This window comes from Pleurodeles waltl, chromosome 10, assembly GCF_031143425.1.
Source record: "Pleurodeles waltl isolate 20211129_DDA chromosome 10, aPleWal1.hap1.20221129, whole genome shotgun sequence".
Classification (NCBI taxonomy): domain Eukaryota; kingdom Metazoa; phylum Chordata; class Amphibia; order Caudata; family Salamandridae; genus Pleurodeles; species Pleurodeles waltl.
Genome location: NC_090449.1, coordinates 507,641,889 through 507,667,627, shown reverse-complemented (window position 1 = coordinate 507,667,627; position 25,739 = coordinate 507,641,889). Strand labels below are relative to the sequence as shown.

General features: G+C 44.8%; 1 protein-coding gene and 1 long non-coding RNA gene across 4 annotated transcripts in view; one reads left to right on the top strand and one right to left on the bottom strand.

Annotated features, from left to right (window-relative positions):
- The window catches only part of NBEAL2 (neurobeachin like 2), a 646,515-nt gene extending 642,455 nt beyond the window's left edge, over positions 1-4,060 (bottom strand). For 2 of the 3 annotated variants that reach the window (XM_069210922.1, XM_069210925.1), the window contains exon 1: positions 3,739-4,060. In XM_069210922.1, the coding sequence (XP_069067023.1) occupies positions 3,739-3,789 (51 nt within the window). In that variant the 5' untranslated portion in view covers positions 3,790-4,060. Of the gene's footprint in view, positions 1-1,543; positions 3,586-3,738 lie in introns of those variants that run through there. The other variant, XM_069210923.1, reaches the window with a different exon arrangement.
- Positions 4,061-17,344: 13,284 nt separating this feature from the next.
- LOC138261678 (uncharacterized) lies at positions 17,345-24,268 on the top strand. Its single transcript, XR_011199136.1, has 3 exons — positions 17,345-17,529; positions 18,277-18,428; positions 22,891-24,268. It is a non-coding gene; the product is annotated as an uncharacterized lncRNA (long non-coding RNA).
- The last annotated feature ends 1,471 nt before the right edge of the window (positions 24,269-25,739 follow it).

The window sequence follows — 25,739 nt, the reverse complement described above, 5'->3', positions numbered from 1 at the left end:
GCTCTCCCACCAGGTCTGTGGAATTACAGGAGGTGCCATAAATGACTAACAGGGGGAGGGGGGCCGCCAGTTAGTCATGAACAGTGCGTTGCTGCGAAACCTGCTTTAAGGTTTCATTTATTGAACCATATCCTCTCAAAGCCGGTCCTACAAGGAAGACGAGAGGGCTCAGGCAGCCAAGGACCACATCCAACCAGGTGTTCAGCCGTTTTATAAATACTAAACTGCTGCTGGGCTGTAAATGGGCCGGTACTGTCCGGTACGGAGTACCGGCACTTTTTTATTTTGAGAGTACCGGCACATCTCAAGAAAAACGTAATACTTTGAATTGGAGAGTACCGGCACTTCTCAGAAACAAGCAGGTACTCTGGCACAGAGTACGTGCAATTTTTTTTCTTCCATTTCAAGCACTGGTGCTACTTAACGATACTCGAGGGGCTACTATCCGGCAGAGACGTAACGCAAAATAATGCCCCGCCCCCTTCAAAATATGACGAGAGCACAAACATTTCACTCAAGGGCGCAGCTATGAACAGTGCAGCAGGTGCAACGGCAAGGGGCACACTGCATCCCAACAACAGCTGCGTTTTACTACTAAACCGGAGGACTGGGGACTCTTTCATTAGGGCCACTGATTTCCTTTAGGCTGGCCACCTGACGCATATACAAAACCACTTTAAGTGGGGTTACCAAATGGCTCCATGTCCCCAGAACTCCACTTTCCCAGACGTGAGCTTTCTTTTCGCAGAAAACTACTTTGAGGTGTGCCGGTGCTATGGTTTCAACATCACAGAACTGAACCACCACTCCCAAATGCTCCGATTTGTATACGAGTAACCAAGGGGCATGGGACCATCCGGTAAACCCACTTATGGGCCCTCCTTTGTGGCAGGGGGCAATTCAAGCACAACATGCGTATTGAAGAGTGCAACACAGCCTGTCTCCTTCGGACAAAGGCCTGGTCAGCCTGAAGTGAACATGTTACAAGAGGCCTGTGTATCCTGAGTGCAGGGCGCTACGAAGGCTCTGGGAACCCTAGGGAGTGAAGGCGCTGCACCTTCTCAGGGCACTAAGGTGAAGATGCTACACAGTGCCTGGACACACATGGGGGAGGGGTGCTACTCGGTGCCCGGACACACTGGGGGGAAGTGTTACACAGTGCCTAGACAACCTGGGTTGAAAATGCTACAGTCACTGAACAGCCTCTGTGCTGCGAGGTGGGACATGGGTGTCCTACACAGGAACTGTGTGCACTCGACCTTAAAGTAGACACAGTGGGAGGAAAATATTACACAGTGCCAGGGCACAATGGCCTCAAAGTGTCACACAATGCCTTGACGCACTGGTGTGAGAGTGCTACACAGTTGTTGGACTTTCTGGAGTGAACATGTTACACTGGGTCTGGGCGCCCTCGAGGTGAAAGTTCTACACTGGGCCTGGGCACCCTGGGGCGAAGGCGCTACTTACAAGCCAATCCCAGGACAAACACCTCAATCAGCACAGAGTTCGAAGAGGGTGTGGACCCAAAAGTTAACATTCCTACCTGAGCTGGCATCTGCCAGTCACGCAGAGACCCAACGACTGGTCGGTGAAATAAGTGCGGCGTCAGTGGTGATGCTGCCCCCTGGTGAAGGTCCCTAATCCGAGGGGATGCTGGTTGCCTGAGACTGGCCACTCACTCGGAGCCGTACCCGGCCTGCTGGTCTGCTTACTTTGGGCCACTCTTCGGCTGGTCGACCAGTGCTCTCCTCACAGTCTGTGGCACTGGCACCCAGGCGATCTTCCCTCTGCGGCAGACGGCTCTACCACGCCCGCTCTGGGCTCACGGGTTGTCGTGGGTGTTTTTTATTTTGCGGTTTGACCATCCCTACGATGAATAATCACTGCTCATTTTCCCTCTATTCCACTCCTTAAGGCTCTCACGCATGAGTAAACCGCCTCCTCCACTCCAGCACCCCAGCTTCCCCCGCTGTAATGAGCGCGTTGAGCGGGGGGGATTTGACATGATTCTTCCATGGTGATTGTCCCGGAGTACCCCCCCCTCTCCTTGCACGTGCTTGGCACAGGCCGCTCCGCCAGCCCCCTGTCCTCGGGATGTTACAAGTTAAGCACAGGTGCCCTGGCCACTCTCTATAGCCATTCCATCGGTTGCAAGCAGTCCGGCCCAGTCAATAATGTGCACTCTCTAGCGTTATTATTATTATATAGCGCTCATGACGCTCCACAACCCCTTCACGCCGCTTTTCCTGGAAACGCGACTAGCTGTTTATGTTGCGTGGTACACACAAGACATCACTGCGATTGACGGCTCACTGAGGTTCTGGGGCTACTGGCCACAAGCAGGGGGCTGTATGAATAAAATGTTCTATATAGCACCCATTCCGACAGGGGTATCTATGTACAGGTGTCCTCCCTAGGCGCAAATGTTTCTCTCTGCACACAGGTTTCTCGTTCCATGCACAGATGTCCAGGCGCAAATGTTTTTCCCTATTCCAAGTATCTCACTCCATGCGCCGGTCTCTCTTCCGCTGAACAGGTGTCCACCCTAGCGAGGATGTTTCTCACTATACAAAAGCGTCTCACTCCATACACGGGTCTCTCTTCCTCTGAACAGGTGTCCACTCTAGGCGAGGATGTTTCTCCCCGAACAGGTTTCTCGTTCAATGCACGGATGTCCAGGCGCAAATGTTTCTCCCTATACAAAGTATCTCAACCCATGCACTAGTGTCTCTCCCTCTGCACAGGTGCCCACCCTAGGCGCAGATGTGTCTCCCCGTAGGTATTTCGTTCCATGAACAGGTGTCCAGGCGCGGATGTTACTCCCTATTCAAAAGTATTTCACCCATGCACTAGTGTTTCTCTCTCTGCGCAGGAATCCATCCTAGGCGCCGAGGTTTTTTCCCTTTGCAAATGCATCACCCCGTACAGTGGTGTCCCACTCCATGCACGAGTCTCCCCCTAGGCGCAGATGTAACTCCGCGGCACAGAGCCTGCAACCATACAAGGATAGTCCTCTGACCAACCTCAATTCATTTCTTCCCCAAAATACAGGTGTCAATACACATAAAACTGAACTCCTTCCCACACACGTCCAAGTATCTAATACTTGTCTTTCACACGTGTGCGAAACTCGGGACCAAATGTCGGTGCTCGTGAGGCGAACACACAGACGTCTCTTCACCTTACACAAGGGTCTCCCCATTTATAAGTGTGTTTTCCTTTCAAACCTACCACCGACTCGAGGAAAAGAATCACCCATCTCAAACAGGTGTATCCAACACACAGCGTCCGCCTCCCGGACGCAGAGGTGTCTCGCCTCTCACCCACACACGCGTTTCTACACCGAACACACGTGTTTCTCCCGTGCCTCCTTAAAGCCCTACGCACAGGTATCGAAGCGAACTCAACAGGTATCTTTTAAAACATTCGCCTCTCCGCTGCCCAGCACAGGTGTCTCCTCCGGTACATGTCACTTCCCAGGCGCACGCCTCTTTCTCAATTCGCTTGTTTCCCTTTATGTGCAAGTATCTCCCCCACCAATAGTGTCCCACCCAAGGTCTCCGGCGCCTTCCCCTCTAACAATGTCCCTACGCAGAGGCGCCCCTCGCTATACAAAAGTATCCACCCGATAGTCGGAATTCTCTCACCACAGGTTGGTGACCGCCCTCTAAACAAGTCTCTGCCTGCAGTCGGTGTATCGCCCGCAGGCGCAGGCGCCCCCCTCCCCGGCAGCCTCACCTTGGTGTAGTACAGCATCCAGAGTTCGTACAGCCTCTCCTTGGAAGCCATGGCTGCTGTCTCCGCTCGAGGCTGCGCCTTCGTCCTCCTCTCACCTCTCCTTCCTCCTCATCAGGGTCATGGCTGCGCAGGGTTCCGCGATGACACCCTCCGTGCGCTGCTGAACCTTCGCAGGGGTCCCCACACACCCAAGGATAACTTCTGCAGGCTCTCAGGGCTGCCCTCCTCTGCGCTCCTCACTCCTGCCCTCCTGGACTGCTGTCTCTCCAGTCCCTCCCCCGGCAGAGGCTCGGGGGAGCTTGTCGCGGCCCTCTCTTGGCTACCTGCGGAATCGCAGCGCTCTCAGAATATTTCCAACAGCCCTCTAGTGGCCCCTGGTGGTACTGCGGACGCCTGTGTTAAGCGGCAACAGCCACCTTCAGTCTCGATTCCAGTGCACATCCTCACAGCACGCTGTCACTCATTGGGTGTGAATCTCACGCTTTGCGAGTCCAAGTCTCTCACCGCCGACCAAAGTCTTACATGTTAGATACAAGCATCATATATTGTAGCACCTTATATTTTGAGTATAAACCCCGCGCAATGGAGCCCCAGAGTCTGTCTTGTTCATTAGAGGTACGTTTTGAAACATAGTCCCACGAGGTAAGAGTCTCTCACTCAGGGACATCCTGGCACACCCCAACACTTTAATAGTTCGCTGGGAGGTGGAAGGCAGAAAGGGCATTAGGACGTACCCTAACAAAACATTTTGAGCTGTTTACTGTTCCAGAGGGTATCTCGCCCACGGTCACAGAGCCAAGTTGGTGGAAGATGCAGGTGGAGCAAGCATTGCCCAGTCCCAACCTTAGCGCAACCAGAAGAAGCAGCCAGGCACCACGTGGACACAAATGAACTTTAAGATATGCACGCGAAGCACAATACCAATGGGGATCAGCGGCGCCAAAGGGAGGCACAATGTGGGATTTAAAGGGCAGCGTGGGGACATACCTGGTATAGCAGGAGCCGCCAGGCACGGACATAGCCACCTAATCACACCTGGAAAGGCGGACATGCAATGGTGCAGTTACAAGAGGAATAAATGACAAGCTCCGCAGGGTGGGTACGCTCCACGATTGGAAGCTAGATGATGCGACTACCCCTTCCACGTGGGAGGAGTTACAAGAAGCTAGCTAATTACTTTGGGTTGTCTGACAGTGACAGCAGTACAACATACAGTGTGGAGTGGTCTGTGGCAAAAGACACGGCACTCACAGCCCAGGCCCGCTTACTGGCCGGCTACACTCCAGACATGGCTAACTGAAAGGGGCGGTGCAGCACGCACGTGGGGGGGGAGAAGGGCAGGGTGAATTAAATGAAATAAAAAAATAATAATTAAAAACACTTACCTCCGCTCCCGGGTAGCTCCTCCAGTCTCGCTGCAGGCAGGAACAGGCTCCCAGCCTGCCCTGCGCCAATCCTGACGCTGCTAAGGGCAGAGTTAGGATTGGCTGGGAGCGCCCAGCCAGGGCGCTCCCAGGCAGATTGGGAGCCAGTACAGGCTCTCTCCAGCCCAACATCCATGTTGCCAGGCTGGAGAGAGCCCTGTGCGCATGTGTGTTTGGCCGTCCCTAGACGACCAGCCAAACACAGATGCACTGTAAGGAGGATTGCTGAGCACCCCTCCTCACGTCTCGTCACCCCCGTGGCCCCTCCCTTTTTTCCCCAAAAACGATCATAAACACAGTTTAACCTTTACTTTGATCAGAGAATCTGGTCTCCAAACCAAAGGTCATAAATGCCACTGTCAGCAGTGCTTTAAATAGGCTGATACTGCCCAGTACTGAGTACCTGCACTTTTTTATTTTGAGAGTGAGAGTACCTGTACTTCTCAAGATAAACGTAATACTTTTAATTGAAGAGTACCTGCACTTCTGTTTTTTCATTTTAAGCACTGCCTGTAAGAGAATAACATTATGAACCAGAGGGTTGTCATAGGGAAACAAGCATTTGCAATGTAATGGGTCTTGTGTTTGCTCAAGTTAGAGCTATTTGTGTTGTAAATTCTAACTGAACTTTTCTTGTCATATAAATTGAAAAGGAAAAGTAAAACAGTTGACATAAGCAAGCCGATTCTAAGTGCCATGGCCGCCATGAGCATGAGCATGAAGGAGACACGCAAAAGGAAAAAGAAGTTTGCTGGCAGTCAAACATATCAGCAAACGTGCAATTATCCACGTAACGGGGTCGAATGCCAAGGCGGTAATAAAACTGCCCCATGGATGGACAAACGTAAAGCATTTATCAAAGATAACAAAGGATTTTTGAAAGGCAAGCCCATGAATGAGTGATGGGTGTGTGGTGGGAGTGGTTAAAAGCCAACAGATAGATTACAACAGGCCAGAGCCAGTGGCGGCTCCTCCATTTGGGCAGAAGAGCGTCGTCCCCACTGCCAGCAGCGGCAGCTGCAAAACATTTACCAGAAAACAATAATAAACTTAGTTTATTATCATTTTTCTGGTGAAGGGGCAGGGCCACGGAGGTGACAATCAGCGAGGGGGAGTGCACCGCACTCCCGCTCACTGCACATGTATGTTTGGCTGGATGTCTCAGCCAGGCCAAACACACATGTGCAGTAGGCTCTCTCCAGCCCAGCAACACAGATGAAATAAAAATAAAAAGAGGGTAGGAAAGAAATATGAGAAAGGAAGGAAAGAGAAAAGCAAAATACTGCAAGAATGAAAGGTGAATGGAATAAAGAAATACCAAAAGCAAGAATCATGAAAGTAAGAAAGAAAGAAAAAGGTGAGAACAAACTTAGGAAAGGGAGTTGCAAAAAATACACATAGGAGGGGGAATAGTAAAGAAAGAAGCAATCATATAGGAAATGAATGTGGTAAGAGAAAAGGAAGTAAAGAGAGAAATAAGGACAAAAGAAAAAAGAAATAAAAGGTAAGGGAAAATGAGACAGAAGAATAGAAGGGTGCAAAATGATGAGAGAAATAAATAAAACATAATGAGTGGAATGAGTAAAGAAGGAATATAAGCTTGGAACAGAAATCAAAGAAAGAAGTTCAAGAAGATGAAAAGATGGAAAACTGGAAAGGAAAATGAAAATAAGGCAAGCAGTGAAGAAGAAAAACGATTAAATGAAGTTAAGCTCTGAAGAAAAACTGAAGATGAAAATAATGACAAACACAGGAAGAAGAAAAGACAAATTTAAAGAAAGACATAAGAGAAACCTGGAATGAAGCAAGGAAAGATCAACACAAGATGGAAACAAGAACTGAAATATTGAAGAGAAGAAGGAAAGAAACTAGAAAGAACGGAAGCCATAAGGAAAAAAGATGAGTGAAAGATGAAAAGAAGGAACGTTAGATTAGTTGGACACCACCAATATCTCTTGAGAGGACATGCCTTGTCTTGTGCACTAGAAATGTATCAGAATATTTCATGCCCCCCCCCTTCAGAACTGCCTGGAAAACGTATACTTTTTTAGATTTCGATTACAGACCGCTTCAGCTTCATTTAGCCAGACCTATTTCTTTCCAATATGCATAAAGTGGGCTTTGGCTGAAACCCTTGCTTTTTATAGGATGGGTTTCTTTGTTGCCTGTCTCGGCTATCTCTTCTTGATTTCATGGCTTTCCTCCATTTTCTTGTGTATGTCCCACCCAGGAGGATTTCAGTCTCAATGTTTTTATTGGTCGACTAGTAGTCGGGGAACTACTTTTTGGATTTTTTTGGCACTCCATACAAGCGTATGGGATTGTATATATGTTTTTGTTCTCTCCCCCATGTGCTGCTTCCCCTGGCTCTCCATGAAGCTTTCCTCCCCTGGCTTTTCTTTATGTTTTTTTTTTTAATTTGACCCGACTCCCGCTGTTGCCACCATTTATTTCCCCTCTACCCCTACCTCCAATGCCTCTGCTGCCCCAACTTTTCCTGTCTCGTCTGTTTTTTCATTTTATTATTTTATTATTGTTGTTTTTATTTTTTTGGAGGGCCTTGCAACTGCAATTTGTTGCCAGGCCACTCTTTTCTTAAAATATGCTTTCGCGCACACTTAGTTCTTTTTGAATTTACCACTCCCAGACTGGTGTCCGCTATGTAGGAGTGGTAAAAAAAAGAATAATGGCAGCCTGGTCATGACGTATATGCACCAATGCGCCTGATACGATACACGTGCTTTTGTGCCTTGACTTAAAGCGGCCATTTTGCAATTGGGTTCTTTTAATATTAGTCCATTCCAAGACATCCCAACATGCGTGCTCACTTTTTATATATATGGTGAAACTATCAGTAGCCGAATTCATTCCTCCTACATGAGCTTAGTGTTCGGCTTCCACAGTTGTAAACTTATTTTTTACAGCTAGTATGCGCTGGTATAAACCTTTTTTACTGAAGAAAGTGTTAATCTCTTCAGAACCAAGACCAGGGATCGCAAGTAAGGATCACATTACATGACCCAACGCGCCACTGTAATTGTTATGTGGTAGCTTACATCCTTGGCATCAACAACAACATTAACTCCCTAGCTGCAGACCAGTAGATAAGAACAACTATTTTCCTTAATTATTTTCACCGCTAATGTATTTTTTATAGTACTGATTCTGAACAAAAACCATAACCAATGTAAATGACATATACATTTTTCATGTTTTTAAAACTAGGAGAACGATTTCTCACACAAATTTCAGTATTTTGTTGTGAAATTGAAACACTTAAATCAACCTTACTTTTTTACGAATGTCACAGGGATTTTAATTCACACATTCTAAAATTGTGCAATTATAGGAGATAAAAGTGCTAATGTTCTTTTTGGTAGAATAACCACTGGTGAAGCACGTTTCTTTAGCTTCAGATATCATCAGGTCCTTATTGTGCTGGTGAATGCTGTGCAGATAAAAGTTTGTGGAAAGTAGTGCTTAATCACATAGCTCTAATTATAAATTAGAATGCCCCCAGTACAGTTTTATTTGGTAGATAAAAGAGCTGAGCAGGGTATAAACAGCTGCAGTCAACCAACTCCTTTATGGGTGGTTGCCATAGGGAGGTTATTGGAGGAGGGGAAGAAGGCAATAGGGACATGGAGCCTAAAAGAGCTGTAAAATATTTAGTTGGGGTGCACCCATCAGGGAGGAGAGGAAAGAGGGGCCAGGGGATCTGTATTGCTCTTCATTAGGTATTTTTTTTGTCTTTGAAGACAGTGACAACCCCACAAATACCTCATTTGAGAAGTCTACAATTTAAATTTGATCTCTCAATAAACTGCGTTGATTGGCACCCCCCTGCCAGCCCACACCATCTTCCAAACTACCTGCATCATGGTGGCGTGGCTTGTGTAGCCAAGATCACGGACGCGCGTTGAGTAAGCTCCAACAACTATCCCCATCAAACTGTTAGTTATCCTGATCGGCGCTAGACATCCACTTCATATAGGCAGGGTCCCTGTCACCCATGCACTAAACAAGCAAATCGGCCAGTTTTGGTGACTATTGGTGAGATGGCGGACGGAGGAGAGCGGCCTGGCCTAGTGCAGCCCATGGCCTAGGGGTGAGCTACGCTCGTTGCTTGCGTGCAAAATGCACATTGAGCAGCCCCGTCTTGTAGCACTTGCCTGGAGGGAAATAAATTACTCTCTGCACACCCGGGGCTGCCTTGGGCAGCTTGTGGAGCTGCAGCATGCCAGCAACCCTCTTCTGATGACCTCAGCACCCTTGAAGCTAGGCCACTCCTAGGGCCCAAGATAAGGGTGGAGCAACTAGCATGGGACTCAGGGGGCTTAGCAGCAAACCGTAGGTAGCAGGGGGCACAGATGCAGTGGTATTTGCAGAAAAATGGATATGTGGCCTTCTTCCACCAGAGTCAATATCCCTTTATTTATCGCTTACTGGCCTACTGCAACATAGACTCCATTTTACGTGAACCTCAGAATCTCAAAGAAATTATGATGGAGAACTCCCAAGTCATGTTTTTCCCAGACTACACTCTGTCGGTGCAAAACTAGCATGATTCCTATATGGCAGACAAGCGACATCCGCTACTCGCTCCTTGCTCCTCTTTCCAGCATGGCTGAGACTGGTTGTTAATGGAAAAACCCATTGCTTTGACTCCCCAGAGGCAGTATGGGAATGGTTAGAGTCCAATGGCCCTGCGTCCTGACTCACAGTGAGCTCCGGCTGCGGTCATCTACGGACTCGTTTGGGTCCTGTTGCAAAGGACTACTCGAGTGTCACATCTATAATCCTCACCTGAACTGGAACAGGTCATGCAGGAGAGACGGCAAACCTTGAAAATAGCTGCCACGATGCATGAGCCTGGGCAGAAATCCAACCACGAGATGGGATCCACCAAGTCACTGAGCGACAGTAACACATCTACCTGGGCATCTGGGGTGGATTGCCTACCCACCCCCCCTCACCGAGGTGATGCCACAAACAGAGGAACATATCACATAAATGTTATTATCTAGCACTTGTAGGACTAGGAGGTCCTTATTAGCGCTGGACCCACTCACGGATGAATCCGCCCAAGTTGCTCTACTAATCTGCTACCCACTATGGGAGGGCCTTAAACTATAACTCTGCATTTTAAGTCATGACTGTCTGTGCTAGATACAGTGGCTCAGTAATGTCTACCCAACATAGCCACACCAACGCAACTCTGTGACCGACCCACCCTTAGACTCAGGGGATAGCCTCCTCTGGCTGCCGTACTTAGCGCCCCTCCTAGCTTTTCCCTTGATATGGTATACTAACTACACCACCTATGTTGTTTGGCTGTTTGGGCAGATATCTGTTGTACCTCTGCTCTTTTGGTATTCATGATTTGATGATTGTGATATGCTATGATTCTACTCACTTGACACATATGCTGCTAGCTCCTGCCCATTCCCTGACATGGTTAACCTAACCCACCAGTGCCTGGATAACCTACTATGTGATAACCTCTCGACAGCCCCCATATTCTGCACCTACGACCCTCCCTTAATATAATCACATGGAACGTGAGGAGTATGCACACCACCTCATGATGCTGTTCGGTGAATTCGTACCTCAAAAGTCACTCTGTTAGCATAGCCCTCCTACAAGAAACACATCTGTCACAAACTGAGGCCTCCAGACAACAGAAGCGTTGGAGGGTCAATTGTTTGCTACTAATTTCCCCTCTTACGCTAAAAGTGTGCTACCATGGGTTAGGCCAGGAACTCCCTTTGTAGCAGACAATGCTGTAGTAGAAAAGGAGGGAAGATATGTTTTTGTCTGTGGCTAACTAGACGGCAGTCACATCTTCCTGGGTTCAATATTTGCCCCTAATTCCGACCAAGCCACCTTTCTTCATACCCTATCAGGAGTACTATCTCAATGGGGGGACCTTCCATGGCTGATAGGACAGTGTGGTAGACAACACCCGGACCTCTCCTCTCCACCCTTATCAAAAACACCTGCCACCTATCATGCATTGGCACTACAAAACTGGCTTCACCATTGACTGCTAGCTGACATTTGGCCTTACCGCAACCAAAATTCGAGGGTATATTCGTACTACCCAGCTCCACACCAATAACATATGTGAATCAACAGATTACTTGGCTCTCACTCCCTACTGTCTCTTATATAGAATACATTGGCCATACCCACTTGGACCATAACCTCAATGCTTGCGCTTAGCCTAGGATGCGCACCCTTCCCCTATCCCCCAGTGGCAACGGCAGCCCTCATTGCTGGAAGATCCACAATTCAGGGCATCACTTGAAATTGCAATTTCTGACTATTTTGACACCAACACTGACACAGCCTCCACTACATTCATAGAGTGGGATGCCTTTAAAGTTACAATAAGAGGACCCTGCCTGGTGACACAATGGTCCACGCACCAAGTGATTAACAGAGACATCTTGAAAATTGAACGCACACTTATGCCTCTATCTATAAGTCACCCGAACACAGCATCCCATCTAGCAGAAGCCAGATGAGAACCCTCATCCTTACAAGAAAGGCTGCGCTGCTCAAATTATGCTGCACACTCGGCACGCATGCATGCAGCTGTGGACAAATCTGGCTGCTTGCTGGCATGGTTACTTAGACAAGACACACCCCATTTCCCAATAGCATCACTACGCTCTGCTCAAAACTCGTTGGTTTATACCCAGCTTGAAATACATAACAAACCGACCACTCACTACAGGAAGCTATTCAGTTCAGTCTCCACCGTGGACCCCACTGACTTCCATCACTTTTTCTCTGACATTACACTACCCCACATTACACCAGAACAGTGAGCAGAGCTTGATGAACCTATCACACAGCACAAAGTCTAGGATGCAATACGGTCGCTTGCTTCCAGTAAAATTCCTGGCCCAGATGGACTCCCCACTGAATTTTATGAAACTTACACACCTCTAGTGACCACACCCCTACTGAAATTATACACCAAGGCACTTTCAGCCAGTTGCCTTCCTACCTCCCAATGTGAGGTACTCCTTATCTCCCTCCAGAACCTGATAAAGACCCCATACTAATGGGATCCTATTGACTGCTTGCCCTACTTAACACAGATTACAAATATTGACCGAAATATTCGCGGATCGGCTGGCCCCTCTAGTCCTGACCTTGGTGCACTCTGACCAGAATGGAGTAGTCCCTGCCCGAAGCACTTTGTTGCATTAAGGTGCTTTTTCCGTGTTATGATCTAGTCATGATCGCGCTGCCTGGTCTTAGTCCTCAAAAAGGCTTTTGACTTGCTGGAGTGGCCTTTCTTGTTTTACACACTTGTGCTATGGCATTGAAAGTGTTTTTTACATCTAATACAGTTGTTATACACACAACCGACATATGTAAAATCAGGCTCTTTAATCTTAGACCCCATTCCAATACACCGAGGCACCAGAAAAGGCTACCCTCTGTTGGCCCTCCTATTTTCCCAGCCACTGAACCGCTTGCCATGAAACTCTGGGATTTAGGCGAGCACTGGGGTATACCACTAGGGCATGGCGACCACATTATTTCACTCTATGCTGATGACATATTACTTCACTTCCATGACACAGAGGACATTCCTGTCAACTTAGCGTCAACCCTAGAACAATTTGCGTTCCTTTCGGGGATAGAAGTTAATTGGTCGAAATCATATCTATACCCCTTCACACTGGACTCACCTAACCCCCATCTTATACTTGGTAATGCTAATATTCCTTGGCCTCCCACGACGTTCAGATACTTAGGGTCACAAATATATCACTTCATGACCGACTTATTTGACAGTAACATTGCATGAGCAGTCAAATCCTTACGATCCCAAATTACCTTTTGGCACACTCTACCACTAACAATAGCGGGATGTATAGCACTTCTGAAATTGGTAGTATTACCCCACTTTTTGTACTATTTCACTAAGCTCCCCATAAATATTCCAGCATCATTCTTCTGCTCCTTCCAACAGTACACAAAGGAGTTCATCTGAGACACTTCTTGTTGCAGAGTAGCTTTGAGGAAGCTGGATGCACCAGTAAACCAGGCTGGTCTTGCAGTCCCACACCTGGAACATGATTACCTTGCTTCCCAAATCCCGTGGGTGGCAAGATGGTTTGCCAGCCGAGAGCCATGACCCTTCCAGCTTGGAAGCTAGATGTCCTCCTCAGTCTGTTCCACCCGACCAACAAAGCAAAGACACCTGACCGACTTTTGTTCTGTTGCTTACCATTGCTACCGCCGATGCATTTACATTATGCGAACACTAACCCCTTATGGCAGTGGTTCCCAATCTGTGCGCCGTGGCACCCAGGTGCGCCATCAAAACTAGCCAGGGGCGCCCTCATCAAGCACTCAATTTAGGAATGAGGAATAGCTATAAATATCTGCTGTCACTACTTGCCCTGCCCTGCTAACTGCAGTGTTAATGGATGACACTGAAACATAAAACCATTGCTCAACTCCGAGTTATTTAACAGGCCCTGACCCTGAGCTAAACAGTTGAGAAGAGTTGCTCCAGTGAATTTTAGAAATCCCTTCATGCAATTTAACAAAACCTTTTGTGCAGTATAATTAAAATATACATGCTAATTCTTATAACTTCGACATAGGTAAAGAGGCAAGGAAGTCTGCGTTATAAAGGTCATTAAGGGTGAATGTGAATAACATTGATTTAATACACAAGCTCCAAAAATAAAATAAACGGTTAAGAAATATACAGTAAAGCACTGTAAAGGGCATTTCTCCTGCTCAGCAAATAACGCATACTCAGGCCTTCATGGAAGACCTGCTGTCACAGACAACTAATTCTGTCCCTACAACGATAGGTCGCAAACACTTCACTCGGAATAAGCCACCCTAAGACAAACACTTTTGAAAAATGTGTGCAGTACAGATGCATTGTCTGTATGTAGGTACCTTTATTGTCGTGTGCACTTTGTTTTTCTTGTCAGCAGGACCCCACAGATAGGCAGTTTATTACACATCTAACACTTGTCTATAAGACAAAGATCATAGGATACTCAGCTTAGTGACTGCAGTCAGACCTTGGCTGGATGCCTGCTAATGCACCACAGCCCACCTTCCACTGCACTCTTCAACCATACACGGTATGTCACAGAGACAGATAGAGCTGTAAACTATTGTACAGATAGACATTGCACCTTAGCAGGCCAGTGAAACAGCAATAACATGCTTATAAATGCCAGGTAGTGCATGTCAGCAGTGTATGATCGCCTTAAAACGTGTAAATATTACCTATTTCAGCTGCGTACATGTGATATTCAACCAACTGAAGCAAGTTGCAATAGTGCTTGATTAAAGTCCCTTACTTCAATGTGATCTGTGCATGAAATGGAAAGCACATCCAGCTTTACTAGCACAGATTCTTTGTTAGAAGTAAATGAAAGGATTTGTTCTCTTATCATCTTTATCTCATTCTGTCATTCTTACTTTCATCACTTTACTAGCAACAAAGCTTCTGCTTACTCCAAATGATATTCCTTCTTACTCTTGCAGCTGTTCACTGTTGGTTACTCTGCTAAATTTTCCTACTCTTAACTCTACTTCCTCCTTCTTACTCTGAATACTCATAGTCTTACTCCTACTGAGTCCCTCCCACCTGCAGCAACAGTTCCTGCTCTAACCTGCATTTCAGCAAAGAGGGAGATGGATGCCTCAACTGCTACAACTTTGCATGTGTGAGAAATGCAGGGATGAGCACAGGGTTTGGATAGCCATCTTAAAGGGTGCTCAGAGGTTTGCGCTGCCCTTCTTTTCCTTTAAGGAAACCAGTGACCTGCCTGCAGCTGGAGGAAGGTTGGCTTCCTCAGCATCAGGTTCATGTCTGAGTGGATTTCATCTTCTTAGTGTCCTGGCACTGAGACAGTTTGAATAGGAACCTACTCCCATTGCATTCAGCTATGTATGGCATTCGGATGCCATCTGAAACAGACTTTTTTTTATCGAAGTGTCCTTCTACGAATGTAACCAACACTGCCCTTTTCAGATTTCTGATGTTAATGCCAGAATTCCCAAGAAAATAAATGTTTAAATTGGCTGCTCAGTAATTGTGTTATATTTGTTGCTTAAGATTGTCAGAGATATGCATTTTATTTAGACTGTGACATGCAGAATATGATGCAAGCTGCTGCCACTGAAGAAGATGCTTTCATGGCAGGAACATGTGGTTTAAGGCTTCAAGGCCCAGAGTAAAAAGGAGAGGTGGTAAAGTGAGTATTTGTTGCTGATAAAGTGCTTGATTACAGCATCAGTTCAGTGACAAAGTAGATCACAACTACGATTATAATACCTTCATCACAATTATTTTCAGGGAAGAAAATGTAAGTAATCCCTATGCCGGACTTACATCCTCCCACCTGCCAAAAAAAAATAAATAACATAATGGCGAGCCATGGCCAACTGCCAAAAGGTCAAGGGAGCCGCGGGTCGAAAAAGTTTGGGAACCACTGCCTTCTGCACCAGTGCTGATTCTCCTTGGCACCCCCAGGAGCCTCATCTCCACAACAGCAGTGGAACTAGCCACAAGACATACTGCTGGGATACAACCCTAGGCGACCCATACCAAGACGGCACACTTCTCCTGTCTGCCCTACGTATTGCAGAGGAAGGACTCCCACCTGGGCAATTCTTACTATATAACTCATTACTAACCTCAATGAGTGATCATTGGGGCGACATGAAGACAGAACCTTCTACGCATCTCCTGTTACACTATATACACATGATGGGAGCTGGTTGCCGCCTCATTTGCGGTTTGCGGGCTCACTACGTATACACACTGCCCCAGCACTAACCACTTTACGCCTGAGATGGGAAACTGATTTAAAAAGGCCCTACATGGATAAAGATTGGGCTGCGCTGTTAGAGGGCCTGACACATGTTCACCGTAATGCCCGGTTTAAGCAGATGCAGTTTTATATCATACACAGGGCTTTCCTCACCCCAGTCAATGTTAACCACTTCTTCCGCCAGACAGACACCGCCTGCCACCGATGTCAACATGTGGACGCAGATTTGCTTCACATGCTATGTCAATGCCTTCGATTGCAGACCTACTGGCAAGGTGCAACGTCCTCCCTATCTGAGTGCACCAAACGCCCAGACCTGCACATTTGGGACGTCTGCCTATTAGGTTTATATCGTAGACCTGGGCTTCATAACAGTCAAACCTCTTATAACATGACGCAGGAAATCACCTGAACACCCAGCATTGAAAGCCTGGTATGCATCCTCACTCACACGGGCCCAGGCAGAAAGCGTAGCATTACACAAGGAAGGCACATTGCGCCTCAAGTAATGTTCCAGCAACGAAAATCAAATATATGCAGGCATATCCCAACCAGAATTGCCATAAAATGGCGACTTCAACAGCATATCTTTGTTTACATGTTATAACACTGAGTTAAACTGTTCTGTTTTGCTCTAGTTGATATTAACATGTAAGATGTATCACCTTGTAGCAGGTCACCTTAGTGACCCCATGTCTGTTAATGGCAATGATAAGGTATACCATGAGTCAATCACTAACAAGACAAACCTGTAGGTTTTCCTTCATTTGGTAAATGCTGTAATATAACAAAGCTAAATATGTTAATAACAAAATTTATTAAAACAGATTTAAACAAAAATAAAACTACCTGTATCGTTTACCAAACCATCACAACCAGCACCCTCACTTACCTTGCAGACAAACTCACCATCTGTGGTGGTTCTGAGTGTCGGGAAAAATATATATTCACATGTATGTACCTATAGATATGATACTTTAGTTCCAATTCTCTCCTCCATTATCTGAAACCCAGTAAGACTTCCGTACTGACCTCTTTGACACCTATGCCAGTTGTACAAACAAACCTCTCCAAGCCACGTTGTTAAGTTTAGCTCGGTCTCGCACTTTTAGTTCAGCCAGTCAGCAACCCAGCCCCTTTCCTTTAAGGACCACCTGTTGTCTGTTCACGTGTTCATGCTCACACTGCATTATGTATATTTTACACTATGGACTTTAAGTTGTGTGTATGCAGCATTTCTTTTGTGCCCATGTTTGGACTGTGTCCTCTTTTGGGGTTGTGCTGTGACAGCACTTATTAACATATATAAGTGCCTGACTTATATGCTTCAGGGCAGAAGATGCCAGCTTGTAAGATGTAACACTGGGATGTGCGTCTGCCTTCTGCCTTGGCATGCCAATAAACCTTGGTACCTCAAGACACATTTCATCTGTTCCGGAGACTTGCCTGGTGTTTGTGTTTTCTTTGTGCCACTCTGGGGAGGGTTGAAAAATAGTTTCCTAACAAATGGCGTCAGAAGTGGGATACCACCGGTAAGTTAATTAAATGTCTGTTGTTGTGGCCTTTCAACGCTTAGCTAAGAGTTAAACTGGGGATTGATGTAAATAAAAATATAGCTGGCTATTTAATAGGTGACTGAGGAGTAACTAAGTTACCCGTATCAATACGTTAAATGAGAGTGGCAAATTCGTACGGCGAATTGTAATTCCACGCAGGAGAACCTGGCCAGATGGAAGATAATTTTTTTCTTAAAATAGGTGACTGAGGAGTAACAAAGTTATCCGTATCATTGCTTTAAATGATAGTGGCAAAGTCGTACGGCGAATTGTAATTCCACGCAGGAGATCCTGAACAGAAAGACGAGAATTTTGTTTTTGTTTTACGGGAATCCCAGAGAGAAAATAAATAAATTCATTAATTAATTAAAACCCTCCTGGAGTGTAGCTTGGGAAACATTAAATCAGCTAGCACCGGAACACAGGAAATGATTTTGAAATGTGCACAAACAAATAGTCTGTCATTTATCAATGGCTGTATTTGAATTATGTGTTGATTATTAAGTGTAAATGTGTCACTATGTTTCATTGCAATGTTTTTGAATTATTTGTAAAGTAGTGCAGCACTGCATTAGACAAGAAAAACGTTTTATGTTGTGCCTCTAAATTGTCAACAGCTCCTGTTTTCTCTATCTCTCTGTCTATCCACCACTGCATAACATTTTTTTTTCCCTGTTTAACAATTTTTTTGCAGGATACAACCATTGTGTTTATTTTTTCCAGGTTGTAAAATTAAGAGGGAAGGGCACAATGGGCAGCGGCAAGTCTAAAGGAAACGTAATGGTGGTAAGCACTAGAATGCTGAAAAAGACAAAAAAGTTGTTTAAACAGATGACAGGAAGGAATGTTTTGACCAGATAGCCCCATAGAGCAAGGTAAGAAGGACACAGACTGTGTAACAAATGTAAACTAGTTTGCGTGCTAATGTGGACAAAGAGAGGTAAAGCAGAGTGCAGCTGTAACAAAGCCTGGGTTTTAAAATCAGGCTGCATGCACACAAAACTGTAACAGCAGACAAATATCTACATTTTAGGAGTGACATTTATAACATAGTGATGATAAAACTAACTTTAATGGTAAAAGAGCACTCAATTTAAGAGGAGTAAACCTCACAGTAGTGAAAGAAAGAAAAAAAAAACAAATTAACCAAAAAAAAAAAACGAATTTGTGCGTGACACCACCAGGACATGTAAACTTAAAAGTCCATGCCCCACCAACCTAGCGCCTACCTTAGGGGAGACTTATATGTAGCAAAAAGGGATTTTTACGGATTGGCAAACGGTTTTAAATGCTAGGTCAAAGTAGCAGTAAACTGCGCCCACAGGCTGCAGTGGCAGGTCTGAGACAGGTTTTGAAAGGCTACGTCTGTGGGTGGTACAACCAGTACTACCGCCCACTAGTAGCATTTAATTTACTGGCCCTGAGCACTTGGTTAACTACTTAAAAAAAAAAAAAAAAAAGACCTTTCAAATATATTTGTGGTTGGATGGGAAATAATTACTTATTTCTAAAGGATAAAATAAACATTTCTAGGATTCAGTAAGGGATCATGTTCGCAGCAATAAAGAGATCAACCTAAAATGTAAATTCTGAATAAACACTTATTACAGTGTGAAGCTAAGACCTTAAAACACTTTTCAGTAATGACCAAGGCTGAATATGGCGGAATATGGCCAACTACCACAATGTTTGCTCAATATACACACATGTAAATTATTCTTAAAATTTATTTTACTAAAATCGTTTTTGCACTTTCATGATGTTTATTATGTGTAATATCACTACTGTAAATATGAGCTATGTAACTAATTCCCATACATTTTTGCACCCCTTTCTTCTCATGGTGTACTACAATGTAAGGCAACAGAAAGGCTAAGGCACATCATTAGAATTTCATTATTCTGTCCACATAATGATTTTAAATCGTCTTTTTCATAAGTATTCTGTTATAACATCTTATTAAGAAGCAGTTAATGTTTTGCATTTCTATGGCTTCAAAAACACTTTTAAGGTGCTGCTACTTTTCTGTGTCATTTTTCTCACATTATATACTCAGATTTCTGGGTCTAAATAGGTAAATATCTTGATTACAAAATAGGATAATTGTGAGCTCTAACAATGCCAATATTTCTGTAACTTAGAGACAAAATTAAAATGTGAGCTTTAGTTTCAATGTGGCCTCATGGCTGCACTGTTTCTCAAGAACCCCAGCTCCTGGCCTGCTTTTTGCACAGGATTTCTATGGGCCAGCTTCAGAACAACACATCTATAGCTGTAGCACCATGATTCTACCCTACAAATTTGGGCCCCATGGTAACTAAGAATTGTACATTTCCTTTGGGAGTTGTGACTGTGTTGGGAGATGGAGAAGGATGGTGTTGAATGCTGTGTATGCTCAGAAACGACAGGGCTGTAGTTTTTGACAAGCTTGAAGGGAATATGACTTTACAGCTGACTGAAAACAAGGTCCTAGAACAACTGAACTCAGAGGTTTGGGCAAACACAAAAATGAGACAGGATAATTAAAAACACACTTTCCCCACAAAGTAACGCTTAAGAAAAATGCAGAACTACCTTATGTGCGTCAATATAGACTGTCACCTCAGGCAGAGGAGGGAATAAAAAAATGTGATTGAGTCTATCTTATAAGAGGGCATCATTAAAAAGACAAATAGCCCCTGTAGTCCAATAATTCCATTGCCCAAGGGCAACACTGGGCAATATAGATTCATACAGGATTTACGCCAGATAAACTACATCGTGGTTCCCTTAGCACCTGTTGTGCCTGACACCAATACTTTATTATCTTCTATACTTGCAGAAGCAGAGTACGTTTCAGTTAAGTCTTGCAAGTGTGTTTTTCAGTATTACGGTCCATCCAGAGAGTGAGTACCTCTTTGCCTTCACAGTAAATGATACCCAGTGCACTTTCACAAGACTGGCCCAAGGCTTCACAGAGAGTCTATGCACAGGCAGTAAAGAGGGACCTGGACAGCCTACACCCGGAAGGCAGCAGTGTAATCTTGCAGTACCCTGGTGATCTCCTTGTAGCATCTCCATCACTTGAGGCTTGTGAAACAGACACTAGCTCTGCTGAACCACCTCCAGGAGAGAGGACACAAAGCCTCATTGTCAAAATTTCAGTGCTGCCAAAAAGAAGTGACTTACCTTGGTTATGTGGTATCCAAAGGTACACGCTGCGTATCACCTGACAGGATAAAAATGATTCAAAGCATGAATGACAGAATGATGTCCTTCCTGGGGATGATGAACTACTGCGCCAGTGGATCCCTGGGTACAGATCCTATGATGCATTCTTGAGGAAATGCACGCTATAAGATGCATCTAACAACATTGTATGGAGTAATAAACTTGCAGAATGTTTCAAGAGACTGAAAGGGACATTGTGTACTGTGCCAGCATTGGGGCTGCCTGATTACAAACTGCCCTTCCATCGCTATGTGTCAGAGCAAAATGGCATTGCAAATGGTGTACTGACACAGCAGCATGGCTCTGGAAAAAGACCTGTGGCGTATTACTCTGTGACTTTGCCTTCTGCAGTGACTGGGCATCCAGCCTGTTTGAGAGCAGTGGGGGCAGCCGCTGTGATGGTAAAGAGGGCGTCTCCCATTGTGATGGACTACCCTTATTTTGTTTATGTGCCACATTCGGTACAGTTGTTGTTGTCATCAGCAGCAACACAGCATTTTTCAGCAGCCAGGCACACAGGTTATGAGGTCACGTTGTTGTCTATTACTAATATTACCATTAAAAAATGTAGCCTGTTAATTTGTCAACATTATTACCTGCCATAGGTGATTCTGATGAGACCCATGACCATGATTGTGTTGAGGTTGTAGAAACATGCACCACCCCCAGACAAGATTAACAACAGACACCTTTAGAAAAGGCAGACTATGAGTGGTACACTGATGGTTCCTCCAGTAGACTAACAGACACCGATTACAGAGCAGGGTATGCGATAACAACAGTAGACACCATAATTGAAAGTGAAGCTCTGCCCCCTGGCACATCTGCCCAGCAAGCTGAGCTGTATGCTGTAACAAGAGCATGCATCCTAGCCCAGGGGAAAACTGTTAACATTTATACTGACTCACGTTATGCCTTTGGAGTTGTCCACGATTTTGGCCAGCTGTGGCAGTATTGTGGTTTCATAACAGCAGCAGGGCGCCCCATCCAAAATGGCCTTTTAGTAAAGAACTTGTTAAAAGCAATACTACTACCCAACAGCATAGCAGTCATAAAATGCGAGGCACATACAGGGGCTAACACCAAGATAGCCAGAAGAAACGCCATGGCTGACACAGCAGCAAGAGAAAGCATGTTACAGCCAGTACAAATGGTGCCCCTAATAGCAAAAAGCATTCCAAAAATTCAGCTTATTCAGAGATAATTGTTGCTAGCTGATGTAAAGGAAGCACAATGGTCTGCAACACTAGCCTAGGAAAGAGTGTGGACTGATGCTGGGTATTTGCAAAATGATGAGGGATTATGGGTCCACCAGGACGGGAGACCTGTGGCTCCACGTAGTATGTTCCTTCCTCTTACAAGGCTTGCTCATGGACCCACTCACATGGCACAAGGGGGGATGAATGAGCTAATTAGACTGGAATGGTTTGCATCAGGGGCCGTTTACCAATGTCCAAATAGACTTTGCCTATATGCCCCCAGTGAATGGATTCAAATATTTGCGGGTGTGTATGGATCAATTTTCAAAATGGGTGGAGGCGTTTCCCACAAGGAAGAATGATGCTGCAACTGTGGTGCGATGCTTGCTGAAAGATACCATACCCCTAATTGGGGTCCCCCAGGGCATTAATAGCGACAGAGGGGGTGAATTTGTGGCTGCAGTGGTGCAAAAGATGTGTGAATGTTTGGGAATAGAGTGGAAACTGCATGCCCCTTACCACCCGTAAAGTTCAGGACAGGTGGAGAGGATGAACTCCACTATAAAAAAAATAGATTAGCAAAAATAACTGATGCAACATGCCTGAAATGGCCTGATGCGCTGCCTTTAGTGCTGCATGCCATAAGGGCAACTCCATCTAGGACAACCCTTTTGTCACCCCATGAGGTACTGATGGGGCCGCCTATGTCTGTGGGGTTGAGGTTGCCTCTCCCAGCATCTCAAGCAGCACTGCTGTGGGCAGATGAAAACATTTCTGACTATGCTATAAAATTGTCATCAGTCTTGAGGCATCACCATCTCCAGGTGAAGGAAGCTTTGCCCCATCCGTCCTCAGAGCCTACACATCCTTTTAAAGCTGGAGACATAGTCATGGTGAGAAAAATAAAAGATGTTTCTCTGAGTTCTAGGTGGACTGGACCACACCTCGTACTCCTGGTGACACGGATGGCAGTGAAGGTACCGGGACTTCCTGAATGGATTCACGGCACTAGGTGCTGATCCGCACCAACAACAACCAAGACCGACGTGCCTGCAACAGATGAGCACCTGAAACCTGTGCAGCAGCGCAACATACCAGGAAAGGGGAAGACAGACCAAACCATTCCTAAGAACCACACTGAGAGCTCCTCATCAAGTGTCAGGTGACACCAACTGATGCAGTTGAGGGAAACACACAACGTAGTCTCGAAGAAAGGTGATAGTCACACTTGCAGAAAAATAGACTGAAGAGGACACCACAGGGCAGGTCCATGAAGCGGCCCCTGAACAAAACGACTGCAGACCAGTAGGAGAAGCAGAGGACAGCACACTCCGTGCCATTGCTTCACTGACAATTAGAGAAAGTAGCTTAGAACTGAGTAACAGAAAGACTTCATATCTATATCTATAACTTTTGCAGTGCGCCAGCAATTCTGTAGTAAAAGCAGCTATTCAATTTCTGCAGTTAAAGTTCTTCCTCCTACAGAGCAGGAGCTAGCTCACAGATATCTTAGAATACAACAAGATGTAGAGGAAGCACATAAAGAAATGTTTGATATAATGGCTATAGACCCATAACACATGAATGCATTGGATACTAGCATATCATTTTGTCTATGTTTAAATAATGAATACCTCATAGGTGTATACCTAGATGACAATATATGTGTTTCATCTAAACAAAATGTGTAATGCCATCCGAAGATATGTATTTTATTGCTACGTTATTACTATGCTTCTGCAATGTATATATATATTTTTGCAATCAAGTATGATATTACTATCAAAAAGGAGAGATTGTCGGGAAAAATATATATTCACATGTATGTACCTATAGATATGATACTTTAGTTCCAATTCTCTCCTCCATTATCTGAATCCCAGTAAGACTTCCCTACTGACCTCTCTGACACCTATGCCAGTTGTACAAACAAACCTCTCCAAGCCACGTTGTTAAGTTTAGCTCGGTCTCGCATTTTTAGTTCAGCCAGTCAGCAACCCAGCCCCTTTCCTTTAGGGAGCACCTGTTGTCTGTTCACATGTTCATGCTCACACTGCATTATGTATATTTTACACTATGGACTTTAAGTTGTGTGTATGCAGCATTTCTTTTGTGCCCATGTTTGGACTGTGTCCCCTTTTGGGGTTGTGCTGTGACAGCACTTATTAACATATATAAGTGCCTGATTTATATGCTTCAGGGCAGAAGATGCTAGCTTGTAAGACGTAACAATGGGATGTGCGTCTGCCTTCTGCCTTGGCATGCCAATAAACCTTGGTACCTCAAGACACATTTCATCTGTTCCGGAGCCTTGCCTGGTGTTTGTGTTTTCTTTGTGCCACTCTGGGGAGGGTTGAAAAATAGTTTCCTAACACTGAGCACACCCACAGCCAGGACACCATAAGAATACTAAGGAGTGCAAAAAACGCAAAAGCAAGACAACTGGCCTTTGTCATCTATGGAACCAGGATCTGGAACAACATCCCTTTTGTATCGAATTCAGGAAATCAGTCAGGTAAGTTTAGAGCAGAAGCATTTTAATTATGCAACAAATCTATGCAGATTGGTATCCAGAATCACATTCAACTGTCAAAGTAGAATGTTCCCGCAAAGAAACAAAAATCCCAGGATGGAAAGGGACGGAGAAAAGAAGGAAAAAGGAAATTTTTCAGACCATATTTTATTACACATTAACCTATTAAAGATAATGTAACACATCTTCCTTTTATAGAGAACAATTAAACAAAGATTACAAGGCATTAGACATCTTGAAGAGCTTAAGATGGAATCTGTACTATGGTAAATTTTTTATATTCTCTTCTACAAACTTATATTCAACTAATGAATCCCCCGAACCACTGGAATCAGAAGATTCAGGTACTACTTTGGGACAGATTGGGGAAGGAGTGTGAATGGCCTCAATGTGTTATCATGTGAATTGACATTTTGTGTGGGTCAATGGACCCAAAAACACAGATAGATTTATGATTTCAACATTTCAGTATTTACAGATGCATTACTGTCAACAAACATAGATACCTTTCTTAAATTCCAGGATTTACCATTCTGTGTTATGACGCTACTCTCATTTACTTTAACCGCTCTCAGAAGCATGAAGAATCTACTTCTACCTTTTTCCACAAGCCAGGGAATGCAAACTCTGACAAAAGCACCTTTTAATGTCAGAATTACGTGATTTGTGAATGTAATCATACCGGACTTGGATTTGTTTGAAAATGAGAAATGATATTTTTAATGATAGAAGAATCCCTGTATAATTGGTCTCATCAGACTTGGAGAATTTGGATTTCAGCCACCACAGACAAATATTCAAAGAAGGTTGTCTCCCTTTCAACTAAAGAAGCACACCAATGTCTGAGTTTTGGATTATTCTGTAAGCCCATAATATTTTCCTGATTGAAAGAATAAAAGGAATGTTAACAAGTGCAAACTGAACACATTCTGAGATATTTATTGAAGCATTCTCCCTGTCGGTTGCATTGGGCATCATATAATGCTGTTCTAAAGTGTTTTAATATTATGTGTTTGTAAAAGTTCTGTCATATCTTTAGAGCAAAATTAAACACCTTTACCAATAACTATGTATTCAGGAAACCTTCTCTGCTGAAAACATCCATCAAGAATTCCAGAACTACTTTTGTTGTAACCCTATTGGTGAACATAATTTAGAGACACTTAGAATGGTAGGCTATGGGTACCAATGCATATTGAATGTTTTGTTGAAGACTTTTGAAAGGAGCCGAAATGTCCAGCCCA